This window comes from Vicugna pacos, chromosome 12 (genome assembly GCF_048564905.1).
Source record: "Vicugna pacos chromosome 12, VicPac4, whole genome shotgun sequence".
Taxonomy (NCBI): domain Eukaryota; kingdom Metazoa; phylum Chordata; class Mammalia; order Artiodactyla; family Camelidae; genus Vicugna; species Vicugna pacos.
The window spans coordinates 60,816,399-60,836,205 of NC_132998.1; the positions used below are offsets into that span (position 1 = coordinate 60,816,399).

Here is a 19,807-nt window from a genome sequence, read left to right on the forward strand (position 1 = left end):
CCCCCACCAGCATCCCACATGCAAGATGGACAAGGACAATAAAAGCTGTTTCACAAGCAGGTGGTGATTAATTGCCGAGTTAATTAAAGAGGCAGTAATTACTCTTGGATTTCAGAGGCAGGAGTGATGTCTTAGGCAGGGGTGGGTGGTCAGCCTAGGTCTCCCAAGAGGTGGAGCCAGAAGATAGAAAGGATTTGAAAAGGCAGGAAGGAAAAAAAACAAAGTAACGCTTTAAAAAAGTGAGTGCTTCAGCCATAGCTATAACATTTTATTTGACAGAATCAGGTGGTGGGCTTAAGAGGTTTATGCTCATTTCTGTTCTTTTCCATGTCTTTGAAATATTTCATTAACAACAACAACAAAAAGGCAGGGGGTAGGTTAAGTATTTCTAAACTCCAGTTTGGGATTTGTAAATGGCCTCAGATAGCAGTGTACCTCACTCTACACAGTGGAGAGGGCCCTAAAATTATGTGGAAATTGAATCCCTTTTGCCCACCCAGTACATCCTAATGTCAGTGATTCTCTATCTTCATTTCTGATTGATTTTCCCTGGCAGAGGCACAGAATTCTTTGCTTTAAGTGTCAGGCTCTCTCTGTCAAGTAGTTAATGACCTATAAAGCACTTAAAACGTACTGGAGGAGATGCTATTTGGAGGCACCCCATGGTGTACACTTTCCCATTGTCAGTAATCACCCCTCATTTATTTGCTCTTATTGGTATGGAATTTGCTATCAGGTTTCCGTAAAGTGGAGCCCACCAGGAGAGGTGCAATTCCATTTGAGCCTAGTTGAATCCTAGGGTTGGCACCTAGGGGCAGAGGCAGCAGATGAGGAAGGAAGGGGCCCTTTCTTTGAGAGTCCTTGACCATGGGTGTACTGGTCACCTCTTGACACACCTTCCCTGACTACCTCATTCCTCCTGCAGCTGTGGCCACCACAGCCTTCCCAGTTTCTCCCCACCAACTTTCTGCAGCCTCAACCTGTCTCCTGAGTTCTGACCCATTCTCTTGGCTGCCTCTTTTGACACCTCCCACTGGTTGCCACATGGATTTCTCCCCACATTGCTGCTCTACTCCTGTGCTTCTGGTTGTGTTACTGAAACCAGTCTCTGTCCACTGGATGGGAGCATGGACACTCCTTCACACTTATGCCTTGAGGCCAATAGGTCACCAGATCTTGTTGGTCCTCTTCCAAAGTGGCTTTAGAGTCTGGTCCCTTATCCCAACCTCAACCTCCTTGGTCTCAGTCTCTGCCCCAAAGCTTTTGCCTATCTCAGCAGCCTCCAAATGGAACAGGCCACCCTCCCCAGAACCACTCACTAGAGTTGCCTCCCAAAGAACAAGGCAGAGGATTTTGCTCTCCTGTTCCCCAATCTCTCTGCGTTCTCCTCAGGCCTCAGCCTGGTATCCAAGGCCCTTCACAACCTAGGCCTGGCGGCATCTCCCCAGGCTCCTCCCAGTGCCTCCCCTTTCTTGCCATCTCACTCCTTCTATCTTCGGGCCTTTACTTGTGATATTCTCTACCTGGAGTGGCCTAATCGTTCAAGAGTCCCTCTTCCAGTAAGCCTTCCTTGGTTTGCTCAGGCAAAGTTACCACCCTCCTTGAGGATCCCGTAGCCCTTCCCACAGTGCATGTTTACCTGGGTTCCTTTGTCTGCCTGCCTTGTCACTCATTCAGGGACATTTACTGAGTGTCACTGGGAGAGGAGTTGTTGGGAGCAATAGCTCTGTTATTAAACAGGCCCCGATTCAAATCCAGCTTTGTCCCTTGCCAGCTGAGTGAACTTGGGCATTCACTGCCCCTGTCTGAGCCTCAGTTTCTTCCTCTGCCATGCCCTAGAGCTTGTACCTGTCCTTGGGCAACTGGAAGATGATGCCAGCCTGGTGAGGTCAGTGCTGGGAGAGAATGGAGAGGCCGAGGATTGGGGTGAGCACAGAGGCTGTGGCAGCAGCAACCCTCAGGGTCAGAGCCATGAGGAGCATCACATGGAGCACAGAGTAGGGGTGAGACACTGATGTGGGGCTGGGAGGTGGAGCTGGCTCTTCCAAGAGGGAAATTATACTTGATCCCTAGGCCTGCTATAACCAATTACCACAAACTTGGTGGCTTAAAACAGTGTACACTTTTCCTTTTATAGTTCTGGAAGCCAGAAATCCAAAATCAGTTTCAGCAGGGCCGTACCACTTTCAGAGGCTTCGAGGAGAATCTGTTTTGTTGCCCTTTCCAGTTTTTGGAGCTGCATTCCTTGGCTCATGTCCCCTACATTCATCCTCGAAACCGGCAGTGTAGCATCTTCAAATCCCTCTCTCTGCTTCCATCGTCACGTTGCCTTCTGCCTTCTGCCTTCTGTCCATAATCTCTCTCTGCATCTGTCTTATAAGGACACTTGTGATGGTAATAACCCAGGATAATCGCCCTATTTTAAAATCCTTAATCACAACTGCAAAGTCTCTGCCATGTAAGGTAACATTCACAGATTCTAGATATTAGGATGTGGACATTTTTATTTCTGGACCTGGTCACTTGGTCTAGAGTCTCCCTCTCCGGGGGAAGCAACTGCACAGACTTGTTCTAACAGATCAGGAAGGAAGGGAAGGTCTCTCTTGGCTCCACCCCCTGCACATGGCACCCCACTCCCATAGGAAGCGGTGGCTGTGGGGCTTCTGGATGAAGGTGAGGGGCACTTGAAGTTGGGTCCTTACTGATTACCAGGAAGTAGGGTTTTTTTTTCAAAAGGCCTGAGAGCCTGAGCCTTCCTTAGCAACCCAGACACATTCAGGGTGGCTGTGACCCAGCCTGGACACGAGGGACGCATAGGGCTTCTTCAGCGCTCCTGCTCCACACTCCCCACTGGTCCCGCTGGTCACTCGGAAGGTCCCAGGCCTTCCGTGGTCAGGGCCGTCTGGCCTAGCCTGGGGCAGCTGAGGCAGGAAGAAAGGCCATCCTGTGAGATGAGGGACCACAGTCAGGATGTCGCTGAGTCGGCTGAGGCACCCCTGACAGTGACAGGGGCTTCTGGAATCAGTCAGCAGAACTGCTCTAATAGGGCTCATGGCCCCTGCTGTGTGCTTCACGGGCACGGCACGTGTCATTGATGGAGCCAAACCTCTGACAGCCTCTGCAGCTGGGCGGTGAAGCGAAGGGCCACTGCCGGCCTGTCTGATGTGCCTGGGCTTCGCTTCCAACAGCCCGGCACAGAGCCTGCCCCTTCCCATCACTCGGAAGGGGGCTGCCCTTCCAGCACCTACACTCGAGTTGTCTTGCGTATCCCGGTGGTGTGGATGCAGCTACACAGCCTTCTCAGTTTTCACATATGTAAAATGGGTCACGCATTACTTAGAGGTTGCTTCCTGGAAACATGGGGATAATCATTCTCTTTTTCAGCAAGAACCAGCACTAAATCACCAGCAAAGGAAAAGCTGCACTTATTCTTTAAACAAATGGCTCTTGGGCCCCTACTATGAGTCAGGCAGAAAGAGAGACCAGTAAGCTGTTTGCCACACTCAGGAATCTCAGAGTCTCCTGCAGATGTGTGTGAACTGATTCAATGCAAGGAGGTCAGAGCATGAGAGCGATGAATAAACTGCTTGGTAGGGAGGGAGTTTTAGGGAAGGCTTCCTGGAGGAGGGGGCATCTGAGCAGGAATTCTGGCTCAGGTTCAGAGGTGGGGAGTTTGGCACCGTGGGGAACAGCAGCCATGATAGGAGCATGAATGGGAGGGACCTAGAGTGACTTTGGGCCAGTGGGAGCTGGTCAAAAATGGGACTGATGGACTCCATGAGGACAGCACCGTCTGTGTCTTCTCCTAGCCCCCGCACGGGGCCTGGCACGGAGCTAGACAGGTGCTGAAAGAATGAAGGGATTGTAAGAGCCCTGTGTACAGGGCTGAGGGTCAAGCCTCCAACCTCTGGACAGCGGAAGCCACTGTGAGGTTTTGCATAAGGTGTAAGGTAGGGGCTAACTCCATCCTTTTGCATGTGGATGTCCATTTCTCCCAGCACTGTTAGTTCAAAAGGCTGTTTTTCCTTGTTGAATTATCTTTGCCCCTTTATTGAAAAGAATTGACCATAAATGTAAGGTATTGCAGGGTTTTGAGAGGGGAGTGACGTGGTCAGATCTGTGCTATAGGAAGTTGAATTTGGTGGCAGAGACTGGGAAGGGCTGGAAGGAGGAGGGGTGGGGGAGAGACTAGATGAATGGGCTCCAAGGAGGGAGGGAGGAGGAACTGGGGAGAAAAACAGCCCCTAGGCCAGCTGGGGTCCATGGTGGGGAGCCAGGTACAGGGCTGTGCCAAAATGTGGCTAGTGGGGGCCTGTGGCACTCCCTGGGAAACTGAGGCAGGGTAGGCAAGGGGGTGACAAAGAAAAAGCCTGTGCTCCTCAGCCCCGCAAGTTCCCCAAAGTGGAAAAATTAAACCCTCTCCAGATACAGCCATTGCCAGTAGGTTTTCAGTAACGAGAGGATTGTAAATGCAGACAATGCCAATTACAGCAGCATTATCCCGGATTATAAAGCTTCCAAGAGGCGACTCACACCTCCAGGCATGCTGTGCCTGGAAATTTCCAGGGGAGGCTTGGGATCCAAACATCCAGGCTGCTTGAAGCCAGGCCCCACAGTGGGTGTGGTCTGCTGGGCAGGCCTGGCCCCATCACCTCTACTGACCTGCTTTCATTTCCCCAAGGAAACAGAGCACTGAGGGGCAGGAGGACACCCTCCAGCCCCACGACTGGGGGCATAGAGTCCCCACATGACTCTTTCTGCCCCCCTCCCCAACCCCCGCACACAGTTGGAGCCAGCCCAAAGCCACCCCTTCTAGGCTATATGACCTTTAGCCAGTTAGCTTCTTTGCTTTGGTAAAATGGGGAGACGAACCCCCAACTCCGCAGCGTGTTTTCAGGACTAAATGAGATGTTGTAGATAGAGTCTGAGGAATAGAAACCAGTACAACCTCTGTGCATGATGGTTTAACGTGTCTGTTAAAATAACAAATGTCCAACCCCTGGGCCTCAGAGATTACTTCTCGTCATTTTCTGTGGAGAAAGTTTTGTAGATATGACCAAGGGTGTTCCCTGCAGCACCTTCTGTAAGGTTAGAAAATCATAAACAACTGAAAATGGCATTAATAGGGGCCTGATTAAATTAAGGTCCATCAGGCCAGTAGAATCCTTTGTTGTAATTAAAAGAGTCTGGCAGCTCCTATATGCTGTCCCAGGCAGATCCCCACCACGTGGGGCTGCATGAACAATGCGAGAGCGAATAACACCTACAGATGATTCTATTTAAGCTTTTCAGAGCCCCACGCAAGCACCATGTATTTTATGTTTGTCTATATGCATATATGTATGTAGATGCAATAAAAACAGCCTGAAGGAAACACGCCCTAATGACCCAGTGGGGAGGGGACTGGAACGGAGGCTGGGAGGTGGCAGAACATCAAAGAGAACTTCACTTTGCTGTAGTGCAAGTGTTTTACTGCCACACGTGCCTGCATCACCTGTGGAGATGAACACATACACAAAACACACGCCAAAGCCAAGTGCAGAGTATAGTAACTGTCAGCCTGACCCACGCGCTGTCTAGGCTCAGAGGCCATAATTACAACCGCAGGTCAAGGGAGACACCTAAGAAGGAAGGTGCCTCAGTGCCTCATGCCAGTGTCTCCAGCTCTTAGCGCCTGGATTCAGGTCTGAGGAAGCCCCTGAGGTGGGCAGATGACATCCCCTGGCACATGGGAGAGACAGAGATACCACTCAGCCTGGCTGGGCCGAGGCCACAGCCCACCTCTCCTGGCTGAGCAGTCTGCCAAGAAAACTATTAAACTACATAAAAATCCATCCTGGAAATCCCAGAGGCATCCTTAGAACGGAGCATGGCCTTTAAATTAGAACGTAAAAAAAAAGGCAAATTTGCCTGTAACTTGATTTCAGGTTAGTGAGGGCTGGTGGCCAAAACACAACATTGTGCACGGCCAAGGCCCCCACGCCAAGGTCTTGCTATGGGGCTGTGAAGGGGACCCCAGCCCCATCAAGGTCTCCAGTGTAACCAGCATGTGTTCCCATGGAAACTCTGCTTCGTGCAATCCTCTGGAAATTATTTCTAAGGAGGGGATACCGACTCCCACACCCACTTTTTGTTTCTGGGTTTGGTTTCCAGGGATAATTTTCTCAAGCAAGTGCTGAGAGGAACAGGAGTGGAAGGAAGGGATGGAGGCTGAAACCCTCCCGAAGGGGCAGAATGGGCCATTTCTAAGCTACTACCCTGGGGAGGTCAGTGGAGGCTGAGGGTGTCAACAATAGTTGAAATATTTCAGTTTCCCCAAGGCCCTGAGGAGGGTGGTGAGGGCATGACCTAGAGATGGTAAGAAATCCCAGGTCAGCATTAGGGCGGGTCAGGCAGACAGACACAGACGCATCAGCTGAGACCCCTACCCTGGTGGCGTCTTGGGGCAGAGTTTGGACAGTGCCTTCAGGGGCTGCCTGGGGCTTCTGCTACCTGCCCTAGGTCTGGGGTCACCCTCAGGATGGCTGCCATCCACCCTCTGGTCTAAGGCTCCCCTTCACCTGGGTCTTACCTGTTGCCCCTCAGCCTCCTTCCCTTGGGCACTCTTCCAGCTGGTGAAGCCCTTCTCCCTCTCTAGCTCCTTCTAAGGCCCCTCCTGGGCCGGGAACATCACACACACACACACACACACACACACACACACCCCTCTCTGCTAGACTTGCCCCCACCCACAGGTGCTCCCTGCAGGGGGCCACAGAGCATAGGGAGTTCCCCCTACCCAGAGAGTCCTGCCCCTCATTTAGCACATTCCAGGCTCCCTCTGAGCTGCCCTTGGCAGCAGGCAGCCTGTTTCTCCTGGAGGATGAGTGGAGGAGGAAACAACCCCACTGAGCCTCTGCAGAGCAGGGAGTTCCCCATCTGTCCTCTCTGAGCGAGGCCCAGTGTCTTGATTGTCACTGAGTCTAAGGTTCAGATGGATGTGGCTGCTGCGGGAGGGCTGGGGTTCGAGAGAGGCCAGTGGCCACCCAGTCCCAAACAACCCCCAAGGGCAGTTCCTCTCGCTTCTCTCCCCCACCTACTCAGAGTCCTTACAAGCCTGCCCTCAAGGAACTCAGTTTGAGGCCCTCTCTGTCTCCTCTGCCCTCAGGGCCACCTGCACCCCCTGCAGTAATCTGCCATGCCTCACCCCTGCACCAGCACATCTCCCCAGCCTCAGTCCTGGGGGCTGGGGAATGGGGTGTCAGTCTTCTTTGCCCCACCCTGAGAGTCTCAGAACATTCTCCCCTGAGGGTTCCACGTTCCACCTCAACCCTCCTCCCCCTCCCTGCCTCTCTCCTTGCTCATTGAAGACCTCAGCCTCAGCCCAGCCTTGCCCAGAACCGAGATTAGCCATAAAACTGGAAACATCTGTGTCCACAAGAGGGGTGATGAGTCAGTCCCTGAGGGCCTCACGGGCCACACAGAGGAGCTGGGACTTTTCTCCAAGCCAGGTGGGGACTGTGGGAGGTTTGGAGCCAGGGGAGGGACCAGATCCTTTGGCTGGTTCGTGGTGAGAGGACTGTGGGGGCAGGGCTGCTGTGCTGGGGCCTGGGCCAGGGCGTGGGGGCTGCAGTCCCTCCAGGCTCCCTGCACTACCCCGGGACCAGCTGGAAAAGAAGGTTTCCCAGCCTGAGGGTCTGGGGTCCAGGGGCTGAGGACAGAGAGGCCCAGGCCCAGCGAGGCAGCCGCCTCCTAGTCTTCTTTGGTTTTTCCTGAAGCGGCTCGGTGCGCCCTGAGTGACCAGTCTCCCCTCACCCCGACCTCAACCCTGGCCTCTGCCTCGCGCTGTTGGAGTCAGGAGCCTGGAGGACAGTTCTGCACACTGAACAGGCGAGGAGCTCATTTAACTGCACCCTCCCCACAAGCCCTGTAATCCAGCTCAGGGTCCTTGCTGTGCGCTCGAAGGCCAGGCCTGGAACCAAGCTGGGAGGCTGCGGGCTGTCCGGTGGGCCCCGAGGCCCTGTGCCGCCCCAGCAGAGGGGCTGGGACTCTTCCGGACATCAGTCTATGCCCACCCCCAGCCCTTCTATTCCTGTGGGAGGGGCCTGACCTGCTGAGTTAATGGTGCTGTCTACAAGCTGGTAGCTAGTGCTGCTCAGGGGCGGGGTCGGAGCCTGGGCCTTGAGCCCCCATCCTCCCAGGCATCTAGGGGTTTGTGTGTGAGGGTACCTCAGGGACCTCGGGCACAGTCCTGGGGGTGGGGAGGGAGGAGTGGCCTGCCCAGTTCATAAACGAGCAACAGTGGACCATGAGGAGGGGTTGGGGGAGAGCAGGAGAGGAAGGGTGCAGGGCCCAACAGCTCGGGTGACCCACCCTTTGCCCTTGTCTGCCTCTGAAATGGGTGAGAGTGCAGAGCTGCTGTGAGGGTGACAGGAGGGGTAATATGAGCACCCGGAGCAGCAGAAATGGCTCAGGGCCAGACACTGAGGGGCCGCAGGGCCTGAGCTTCTGCAGCACAAAGGGACCCCTCCACCCACCCAGGGGAAGCTCCGAGAACCGAGCCATGCAGCTAGACTATGATGGAGAGGAGTGGCCTCGAGGCAGCTGGTAGTGGCACTGGGCAGGGAGGGAAGGAGCTGGTCTGGCCTCCATCCCCGGGGGGCTGGGCTGGGGCATAAGGCAGATGAAGACAGAGGAGGTGGGTGGGGCCAAGATAGGCCAGATGGAGGGGGCTTTGGGGAACCAGGCTGTAGAGTGGGAGCAGGAGCAGCTGAGGCCCTGAGGGTGGGGAAGGTTTGAGAAGCAGGGGGTGATGAAACAGTTGGCACTGAGTGTAGAGGGCCAGGCCAGGAGGAAACAACCTTGGGGTCCTTGTTGGGGGAGGCAGAGCTTCAAGCCATTCAGCACCTGTTCAGCTGGACCTCCCCCTCCCCTGCCCCCAGTCCCCTGAACTCTTTACTCAGCTGCTTGTGCCCGGCCCCTCCCAGATCCCAGCCCCAGGTCTGATGACAGACACTAGCCACCTCCTCAGCCTCCAGCTCTGTCCCTGAGCCCAGCCCAACCTCTGCATGGTTCACTCTTGCCCAACTCTGTACCTCCCACTCCAGCCCCTGCTCCATTCTGCGGGGCCACCTTGTGCCTTTGGCCCAGTTGGGCAGGGGGCACGGGGCAGGGGGCATCTGCATAGTTGCTCCTTTATTCATCTACTCCACAATGCCTGTGCACACAGCACTGACAAGGGCTCCTGGCTGGAACCTCCTGGTGGTGCAGGCAGCTGCAAGGGAGCCTATGCCTCTGGAGAGGGTGAGGAGGGCTCTGGGAGTGGGTGGTGTCCAAGAGAGTCCTTGAAGACTGAGGGAGGGCCCGCCTGGCAGAGGGAAGAGCTTGGGCAGAGGCCTGGAAATGCGGAACACTCAGAGGGTGTGGCTGGGCTGCAGAATGAGTGGTTGGGCCCCCCGGCCAAGGCAAGAGGGCCTGGATTGTGAGGGCGAGGTGATGGGGCACCCCTGGGGCCTCACTGCTGGTGTAGGTTGAGTCCCCCGGAAAGAGAGGCTGCCCCAGGGCCTCTGACCCAGGGCAAGACCTGTGGGCTGGCGGAGTTGGTCCTAGAGATTTTCATAGACCAGGTTAAATTCACTGTCATCCTCAAATCTGCGCTGTTTCTCCTGGGGAGAAAAACAAAACAAAACAAAACAAAACAGTAGGGAGGGAAAAGAACACACTTGCATGACTTTAGTTTTAGTCAGAGGCAGACACACAGATGGCTTCCCATGCAGTTTGACAGGGAGGCCTGTCCTTGTCCCCAAGTCCACCTCACCAGCCTCTTCTCCACCCACCCCTGCTCTCTGCCCTCCAGCCCAACGGGGCTTCTCTTTCCTGCCTTGGGCCTCCCCACATGCTCTTTTCTCCATCTGGGGTACTCCCCCATCCCACCTGTTCCCTGACTGTCTCCTACTGACTCTGCAGGGCTTGGCTCAGTGTCCCGAGAGCCCCCTCCCCAGCTCTGGTCTAGTCCCTCCCCGGAGCCCACTCTTCACAGGAGGCTACAATGTCTGCATGTCTGTAAGATCAATGACCCTGTTCCTGCAGACCTGAGTATCCTGGAGGGCAGGGACATGTCTAGGCATCCTGGCCAGGATCTCAGGGCTTGGCATAGGGTGGGCACTGCCTGGGATGGCCCAGACATCCGTGGGGATCCTGAGGTGGGGAAGCCCTGCCTCCAGTCAGAGCTAAGTTCAGGAATGAGTATAGAAAGGGCTTGGAGAATAAGAGACTCAACAAACAGAGTCAGCCTGGGTCAGGGGGGCCAAGCACCAGCCACCTCACTTCCTGATGGCTCTTCCAAGGTGCCCACCCACTGCCCGTGGGCTCCTGAACCCAGCCTTCGCACTTTATGGTGTCCAAAACACTGGTGTAGATATTACTTAACTTGGAATATTTGAATTCAGGGGCAGTTGCGTTTGCAGGGAAGTGTCACTCATCCACTTTACAGGTGAGCGGACTGCGGTTTAAGAGAGAAGCGTGATCAAGTGACAAGTCTTAGCCTCCATCATGACAGTAACGAAGCCTTGTCAAGGCCAGCCCAGGCAGGTACCAGCTCAGACTCCAGCTCCTGACTTTAGCCAACATAAGCCTGGGGACAGCTCACACGCCATGCCTGATGGGCCAGTGTAGACACTACACTATGCCCGGTGGTGGTCACACAGCGCCTACTGGTTCCAGAACAACTTTTGATCCTCACTGCAAATCTGTGAGCTGAGTGTTGTTAGGCTCCTCCATATACAGATGAGGAGATGCAGGCACGGAGGTTAGCTCCGTGGCCAGGGCTGCACAGCTGGTAAGGGGTGGAGAGGGGTTCAAACCCACCAGGCCTCCTAACTACTAGGCCAGCTGCCTCGGGGAGATGGCTCTGATTCAGGAGCCGGTGGCTTACTCCTGTGGTCCTACCTACCCGCATTTCACGGATGAAGAGAGGGACAGATGGAGTGAGAGAGGGAGCCCAGCTTGCTGCCGCAGCCTCTGCATACCTGAGAGAGAAGACCCTGGGTGGAGGACGGGCTGCTGGCCTCCTTCTGGATGCAGGTGTAGACCTCGGTCTCTCGGCACTGCAGGTCCTGCAGGAGACGGGTGAGGGTCAGAGGGAGGGGAACAGAGGGGCAGGGCCCAGGCCCCAGCAGCCTGCTATACATCGCCCCGGGCTGAGGGAGCCCAGGGGATGGGCAAGCCGGTGAGGGGATGCCCACCTCGCCCAGCCTCACCACACACCGTCATGCCGCACCTTTGCACCTGCCACTCTCTCCTGGAGCCATCTCACCCCTTTCCCATATATACAGTGAGACTCCTCTCTGTTTCCCCTGCTGCCTCCCTCACACCACCTCAAGTCTCTAGTAGAGCCTTGAACTTGGCTCCTGCGGGCTCTCGAGATCTCCACCTAGCTGGCAAGAGGAAGGGCCCAGCCTCATCCCACTAACCCTGCCTATCCGTACGTTCTCGGGCACCTGGCAGCCAGCAGCCTGCAGATGTGACACCCATGGCCAAGGCTCCAATAGGATGCTCTGCTGGCATCTGCCCTCACTCCCCTAAGCCAAAGTCCTGCCCCTGTGAGGTTCCCTCCCACCCACCCATCCACCCTTTTAGACCTCTCTTGACCCCTCACCCCAGCCTGTGCTCACAGATGCCCTAGGTACCCATTGGTACCTCTCCCACCAAGCTGTGCTCTGGGTCATTATAGCTGTGGTTGGCACACCTGGAGAACACCACCAAATTGGTCCAGCTATGAACAGCCTGAGCAGAGGCCTCAGGATAGTGGAAAGAAATAGTTTTGGAATCAGACAAGACTAGGTTCGACCCTCAGCTCTGACACATGCCAGCCATGGGCAACCCCTGGACCTCTTTGTGCTTCCGTTTCCTCATCTGTAAAATGGGAATATTATACTCCTATTTATTAGGAATACTGTATTCCCAAAGAATTGTGCATAAAGGGCTTAGCAATGGGTCTGGCAAATCTTAAGTGCTTAATAACTGTTGAATGATCATCTGTTGAATAATCGTCAAGGCATCAAGCCTCGCTCCCCTCTCTGTGGTCATAGCCTGCACCCTCCCTCAGACCCTGTTGGGCACCCAGGTCCCAGTCAAGGGGCAGAGGCTGCTCTTTGGGGGTTGTCGGAGCAGAGCCACTAACAGCCTAAGCAAGAGGCAGGAACCTTTCCTTCCCACGTGTACTTGTCATATGGATGCCGGCTCGTTGCCAAGGAGGTGGTTTCCCTGGCAACAGGCAAGCAGGGGTTGTCGAAGCAGGCTGGAGAGACAGGTGGTGCTCTGAGGCAAGAGAAGGGAGGGGAGGTGGGGAGGGGTGGAGGGAGTCTCCGAGAGGCAGCGGGGCATGAAAACCTGTGTAATAAACCATTTGGCACTTGGGAGACCCTTACTTCAAGGGCATCAAACACAGGGATGGCAGGGCTGCCCTAGGGACCAGTTCAAGGGGCCTGTGAGTGAGAAAGAGGGTAAGCCTTGGGAGAGGGGCTTCTAACCTGCCTCTGAGTAGGGAAGGGGGCAGGGCCTCCCCAAGGAGGAGCCACAATTCCAGTGGAAGACATCTTCCAAGGCTTGCTCTGGCCTGTTAAGCCTTCACACCTGCCCAGAGCACCAGCCACTGACAGCAAGTCTGGCCCATGGGATGGGATCTGCTCCTCAGCAGCCCTGGGCCCTCACCCTCAGTCTACCCTGACCTGGATCTCCACAGATCTGACATCCTCCCAGGTTGGACATCTCTGATCACAGAGAGAAGGGAGGAAAAGATGCCCTTACTGACATCTCGGCAGGGGAGCAGAACTCAGATCCCACGGATGGCTCCATTCTCTCTCATGTCCAGTCCATGTGGGCTGCCCACCACATATTAGCCCAGAGAGGCCCAGAAATGTCTTGGGTCACACAGGCCCTTGTGCCCTCGGCTGTGTGTGCTCCCAATGGCCTGGGCATGCGGCTAAGGGATTCCCAAGACAGAGAATAGTACCCTGCCTGGGACCCCGCAGGCTTCTGACCCACACCGTGGGGTGAGTGGGAGCCACTGCAAGTCTGAGGGTAGGGGAGGCTGCAGAGGTTGCTGCCAATTAGCAGCTGCTGAGCGAAGCCTTTGACAAGTCCTGACCTGCTGGGCTGGATTTGCATGCAGGGTGTAACCTGCATCACTAGGCTGTGAAATGCAGGGCGGCCTTCTTGGCCTTCCTTGGTGGCGATGGGACTGCCTCTCTCAGGGTATGCCTGCAGGGAGAAGGCCAGGCCTCTGAATGGGCTGGGCTGGGCTGGGCTGGGACTGTGCTGTGTGAGGGCTGGACTAGACAGTGATGGCATGTGCTGTGCTGTGCTTTGCTCTGTCTGAGCTGGGCTGTGCTGTTCTGCTCTGTGCTGTGATGGGCTGGGCTGGGGCTGCTTGTTTGGGGCCCAGGCCCTCGGAGCCCTTTGCTTCCTGCTGCCCAGTATGCGCGGTGGTGCTGACGCAAGTGTTCAGCAGCCCTGGCAGATGTGTGAAGTCAGTGCCGAGGCCTTTGTCCAGGCCAGCCGAGCCAGAGCTGAAGTCAGCTGCCCTGGGCCAGGATCTAATCTGAGGGTCCTGGACACTGGTCCCCCTGTAGTACCCACCCCTGTGACCAAAGAAACTAAAGAGCTGTGCTGTCATGGGCACCTGTGAGATTATTTGCATGACGCCCTCTGGGGGCAGATGGGTGAGATCTGGGGGCATTGCTGAGAGAGAAGCGGTTGGTACTCAGGAGAGAAGGGGCCCCGCTGCTCTAGGGCAAGGCCCCGGCATGTCTGAAGTGAATGGCCCACTGCAGGGACAGGAGTCCAGGGAGGCAGGGCCGGGACAGGCCTCCCATGAAGGCCCCTCGTGCTAGGCTGAGAGGCTGGCAGTGGGGAGCCACGGGAGGTTTCTGAGCGGTGTGTTAGGAAGGCCTCTCCGGCTGCAGTGAGGAGGGGGCGGGGCTGGAGCCTGAGGGCAAGAGCGAGGGAGGGCGCTGGGCCAGGTGGAGGCTGGAACAGGGCTGAGGGGAGGTGCCCAGATGCTTCTGGGGAGAGTGAAACCACAGTGTTGGCCCCACATTCACCACGGGGTGCCCACTCTGTGCCCAGCCCCGAGTCCCACAGAACTCCGGGCACCTGGGGCCTAAGAACAGACCTCTGCTCATCGCTGAGCACCTACTGTGTGCCTGGCACTGGGCTGGTGTGGAGGGAGGGGCCCCAGACAGGCCACAATCACACAAGTAAATGGTATTTGTAGGGGCCACCAAAAGACACAGAGAAGGAAGATACGGGGGTTGGATCCTAGAGGTGGGTGAGGAGGTCAGGAAAAGCCTCCCTGCGAAGGAGCCCTCTGAGCAGAGAGCTGGGGAGTGAGGGAGCAGTCCCGTGGACAGCTGCAGAAAGGACACTCCGGAGCAGAGGGCACAGCCAACAGCAAGGCCCCGCAGTGGGTGGTGTGTAGGGCAAGCCCGATGCATTTATAGAACAGCAAGGAGGCCAGCGTGACTGGAGCAGGTGAGTGAGAGGGAGAGACAGTGAGAGAGCTCTCAGGGACCACTGTCAGGGCTCTGATGTTGACTCTGAGTGAGACAGGAAACTCTGAAGGACCGTGGCAGTCTTGAGAATGTGATTTGCAGACCTCTAACTCCAGGGATCAGCACTGACCAAAGGCTCCAGCTTCTGGCCTCTGTAACCCATCAGAGGCACAGAGGCACAGAGGCCACACACACCACGGGCTACCCCCAGCCAGCTCTGAGCATGGCAGGGATACCACCACAGCCTCCCGCCTGGCAGACCCGGGACTCCCCAGATTGGGCGCTCCCGATGGCCTTGCTGAAGCTTCCCTCAACTGTGCGGTGGTCAGTGCTTCCCCTCTGCCTTCCTTTACCCTTGCCTTCACCCAGGACCACGTCTGCATCAGTCTGACAACTCTCCCAGTCTTTTCCATTTCTCTCTCACAGGTGGTTTCCCTAATAAAACCACCGCCCATTTAACTGTGGCTTAACTTCTGCTTCCTGGGGGACCTAGACTCATCCAGGACTCTGAGCAGAGCGAGCTGTGAGCTGTCTGCGGTTGGACAGGATCACTCTGCTGCTGCGGGTGGAGCGCAGGCTGTGGGGCGAGGATGATAATGGGCCAGCTGGTTAGAAATCAACTGCTGGGCTCCAGGCAAGCCGTGGTGGCGGCCCCGCCTACTTTAGCCCTGGAGGAGTGGGGAGGCTCAGATTCCAGACATGCTTGACGCAAGGTGAGCTCACGGGTCAGATGTGAGCAATGAGAGAAGGAGAAAAAGAAAGCACAACTTCAAAATGTTTAGCCTGAGCACCAGGAAGGATGGAGGCATCATTCACTGTGTGAGGAGGAATGTGGGAAGAGGCACCCAATGGGTGAGGAATTGGAGATTGGTCTGAGAGAGAAGCTGGTAAGGGAGTTGAATGGAGTTGATTCTGCTGTTCAGAGGAGACAGCTGGGCTGAACAGATAAATTTGGGAGTTATCAGAAGGTAGATGATCTCAAAATCTTGAGGCTGAATGAAATCACTCGGGAAGGGGAGTGAAGATCAAAAAGAAAGGGTCCAAGGTCTGGACTCCAATGTTTAGAGGTCAGGGCTCCTCTGGTTCCTAAGGAGGAACCAGTGAGGGAGGCTGAGGAGGCATGGCAGTGTCAGAGGGGCATCAGGAGAGGGTGGAATGTTCCAGAAGCGAGTAAAGAAAGTGTGTTAAGGAGGAGGGAGAGTTTGATGGTGCCAGATGCTGCTGACTCATCAAGGAAGATGAGGACTGGGAAATGACCACTGGGTTTAACAACGTGGGTGGAGGTCAACGGTGACTTTGAGCAGGAAGGTTTTGGTGGGCAGCAAGCCTGACTAAGTGGGTTGGAAAGGAGAGAGAAACTGAAGACAGAATTTTGACACATGTTATAGGACGTTGTGGAGAAAGGGCAGAGTTGCTAGAGGGGGCTGTGGGTTCAAGGTAAGGAATTTAAGATGGAAGAAATCATAGTATGTTTGCAAGCTGTAAATGTGACACTGTATCATTAGCCCTATATTACAGATTATGGAGCCAAGATGCAGGAAGTTTAAGTAGCAGAACCTGTGAGCAAAAGAACTAGGCCTTGAACCCCAGTATGTCTGGCTCACTCCAAAACCATGCTCCTATCAATTTTCACATACACACACACACAAATTGGAGTAGAACAGCTTTTTTTTTCATGTCACAATATATCGTGAGCCTTTTCCACATAAATAAAAAGCAAAAATTGACATAATCAGGAGAAATATACAAATCTACAATCATATGGGCAGATTTTAACTCAATTCACATAACAACTGATAGACAAAAAAATCAGTAAACTATGACATACTTTAACAACAGGATCAATAAACTTGACCTCACTGACACATATAGAGCTCTCACTCATCCATGCACAATGCAAGTTCTCTTCAAATGCACATGAAATACAAGCTGACTATAAAGCAAGTCTCAAAAGACATCAAAGGAATAAAATCATACAGAATATATTCTCTGGTCACAGTGAATTAACAAGGAAAAAAAAAAACCCCAGAATGATAATTAGAAAATAGTTAAACACTTGAAAATTAAGCAAAACACTTTTAAATAACTCATGGGGCAAGAAGGAAATCTCAGCAGAAAATTTAAACTGAAAGATAATGAAAATATGACATATCAAAACTTGTGGGATGTAGGTAAAGCCACATTTAAAGGGAAATTCATAGCCTTAAGCGTATAAATGAGGAAAGAAGGAAGATTGAAAATCAGTGATCTAAGTATCTATTCAAAGAAAGTAGAGGAGAAGTACACAAAAGTCCTGCCCTGAGGTTGCTCACTGTCACCACCGCTATTCACCATCACTGCCCGAGGCACTACAATAAAGCAAGGAAAAAAAAAAAAAAAGAAAGAAAGAAATAGAAACTTTGAGGAATAAAAAGGAAGAAATGAAACTTCCATTATTATAGATGACATGACTGAGTTCACAGAAAATCCAAAAGAATTTACAGGGAAACTATTAGAATTAACTAGTGAATTCAGCAAGGTCACTCTGTAAAGTCAACATACAAAAGCCACTTGTATTTCTACATACTAGCAATAGACAGAAAATAAAGTTAAAACAGGACAACACAGATAGGGAGGATTAATGAGATAACAGGAGTAAAATCCTACCACAGTGCCTGGCATGTAGTAGGTATCCAAAAAGTGACATGTGACATCAGCACCACTGTTGTTAATGTCATTCTTACCTGTCCAAGTCCAGCCCCAGCTGCTGGGACTGGTCTCAAAGGCTAGCAGAGTCTGCAGCCTCCCTTCACATCTCCTTCCAGGCCCTAAAACCTCTTGCAGCCACCCTGCAGCCCTGAAGGGCCACTGGGCCTCTTCCCCACACTCCAGAGAAGTCCGCCTGAGCCTCAGAGAGGCCTAAACACAGGCAAGAAAGATGTTTCATGAAAAGTGAGTCTCTCCCATTAAAACTAATCTTGTAGAAGGGTATTTATTCATGTGGAAAGATGTTCATGAGATACTGTAACAGGAACAAAAATAGCTGTATTACTCCAATTAAAAAAAAAAGTGTGTGTTAGCGTGTGTGTGTATGAGTCTCTTTGTATGCGTTTATAGAAAAGACTGGAAGGTACAGAAATCAATGTTACTAGTATTTATTCTGGAAGAAGATAGGCTTGGGATGATGGTCATTTTCTTCTTTTTGATGTATAGAGAGGGGGGTGTGTGTGTGTGTCTGTATGGAGAGGGAGAAAGAGAGAGAGAGAGAGAGAAATGTTTCTGTTTAACAGCTGACACCAGGGTTCCTCCCAGGGAAACTCCCACGATGAGCTGCTGGGAAAGAAGAGAGACTATGAGGAAGTCTGGGCCACGTGGGGAGCAGCGGCTGGTGGGAGTTCCCTGGGGTGGAGGGGCTGAAGGCCCCTTGAGAGCTGTCTGGGTTATGGTCCATTTGGGGTTGCTGGCGCTGCCCTGCAGGAACATGGCCTTTGCCTCATCTCCATCTGCCTGGTCCTCAGTAAACAGTAAACATACTCCGAACACCCTCTGTGCAAGGTTTTTGGACATTGAGGAAAGACCCAAGTTTCACGTGTGAATCAGGGTGGTGGGGACAGGAATGGTGACAGCAGGGACGGGCAGAGTCCTCGTGTGGGAGGCAGAAGGGCTGGAGAACATGCCCCTGGGGTCCTTGCAGGACCCCGGCCTGGCTTTGGGGATCCGAGACTCCTCCCTGGCGGCTCACGTCCTGTGGGGCAGAGACCCCAGCTGACATTCATTCTTCACTTTCTCCACAATGAGCGTAAATTACTTGTGAAACTAAAATAGATGTAACCGAAAAAAATGTTTGTCACCGTCCCAGCCGCTGGGCAGAGTGGCGACGTGCTGACCGGCGAACACAGCATCCCGGCTGTGTCTCCGCTTGGTTGTAAGGATGCAGCGATGTGTGTGTGTGTGTGTGTGTGTGTGTGTGTGTGGGTGGCGGGGGAGGGGAGAGTGAAGAATTGAAAATCATTGATGTGTTGAGGGCTTGGGATACTGCCTGACCTTTTCCTCTTTTTGTGATTCTTGTTTGTGCAATAAAAACAGGAAGGAGTTGAGGAGCTGATCAACATCACTTGGGCGGGTAAGGGAACCTTCTCCATTCCTCACCAACGGCGCCCTCACAGCTACTCACTCCAGAAGTGGAGGGGCGTGCCAAGGAGGGGGCCGCACATCTACACACCTGCCTGGGCCAGGGCCATGCACTCGTAACTTCAGTTCACCTTCACAGAAATCCCACCAGGTGGGAATTCCTGTCCCCGGTTTACAGGTGAGGAACTGGAGGCTCAAGGCTCACAGAGACGGCACAGAGCTGGTACACTGACCGAGCCAGGGAGGCAGACCCTGAGTCAGGCCTGAGGGGGCAGAGGACTCACTGTGTAGACGGATTCGGATGGAGGCTGCCCCAGGCTGCCAGCAGCGCGGGGGCCCAGGCACTTCTGGGCCACATGTTTCTGTTTCTGTGGAAGAAGGAGTCAGGGCTGTCAGGCCTGGGGGCCAGCGGCTCCCCTGTCTCCCCACCCTCCACCCCCTCAGCCCCCCTCAGGGGAAAGGATGGCAGACTGTCACGAGGTCACTCGGAAATCGATCACCCGGCACCTTCCACCCACCCTCTCCAGGGAAATGTGACAAATAACTGCAAGACCTACTCAAACCACTCATCTGCCGGGAGTACGGGAAATGATAAAGATCCTGGTGAGGCGCTGCCCGCACACAGTGCCTGGCTCTGGGGGGGCAGGCGCTGCAGGGCACAGTGACAGGGCCCTCACTCAGGGGGCCTGAGCGAGTGCCGGCCAGACCAGGTGTCCAGTCTCTCTCTGCCCCTCGCTGGCTCTGTGGCCTCACTCAAGCCCTTCCCTTCTCTGGACCTCAGTGTCCTCAGCAATAAGCCCCCTTTGTGAGACTGTTGCACAGATTCAGGGAGGTGACGAGGAAGTCAAGTGCTAGACAGTGGGGTGGCACTTCGGTGGCCCTTGGCCAACCAGCACACACTTGTCAGGCACCTCTGGTAGTCCAGGTGGCGTGAAGAGGGGGACACCATCCCTGCCCTCCCCGAGCTCAGGGCCCAGTGCAGTTTTACCAAAGTGTGCTACACGCACGGACCTACATGAACAGAGCCTCTGGCACGTGCAAGGGAACAAAGCCTCAACTGGCAGGAAGGGAGGTTTCAGGCCTGAAGACTGAGATGTTCATTTGGCAAGAGAGGGAGGAGAGACAGAGGAAACAGCACAGGCCGAGGCGGGGCCTGGTCAGCGGGG

General features: G+C 54.2%; 1 protein-coding gene across 2 annotated transcripts in view; it reads right to left on the reverse strand.

Annotated features, from left to right (window-relative positions):
• Window positions 1-9,152: 9,152 nt before the first annotated feature.
• Window positions 9,153-19,807, reverse strand: part of NFAM1 (NFAT activating protein with ITAM motif 1) — an 86,446-nt gene continuing 75,791 nt past the window's right edge. For both annotated transcript variants that reach the window (XM_031671808.2, XM_015241677.3), the window contains exons 4-6: window positions 18,926-19,009; window positions 11,007-11,093; window positions 9,153-9,644 (exon numbers count right to left, since the gene is read on the reverse strand). In XM_031671808.2, coding sequence (XP_031527668.1) covers window positions 9,585-9,644; window positions 11,007-11,093; window positions 18,926-19,009 — 231 coding nt within the window. In that variant the 3' untranslated portion in view covers window positions 9,153-9,584. The remainder of the gene's footprint in view (window positions 9,645-11,006; window positions 11,094-18,925; window positions 19,010-19,807) is intronic.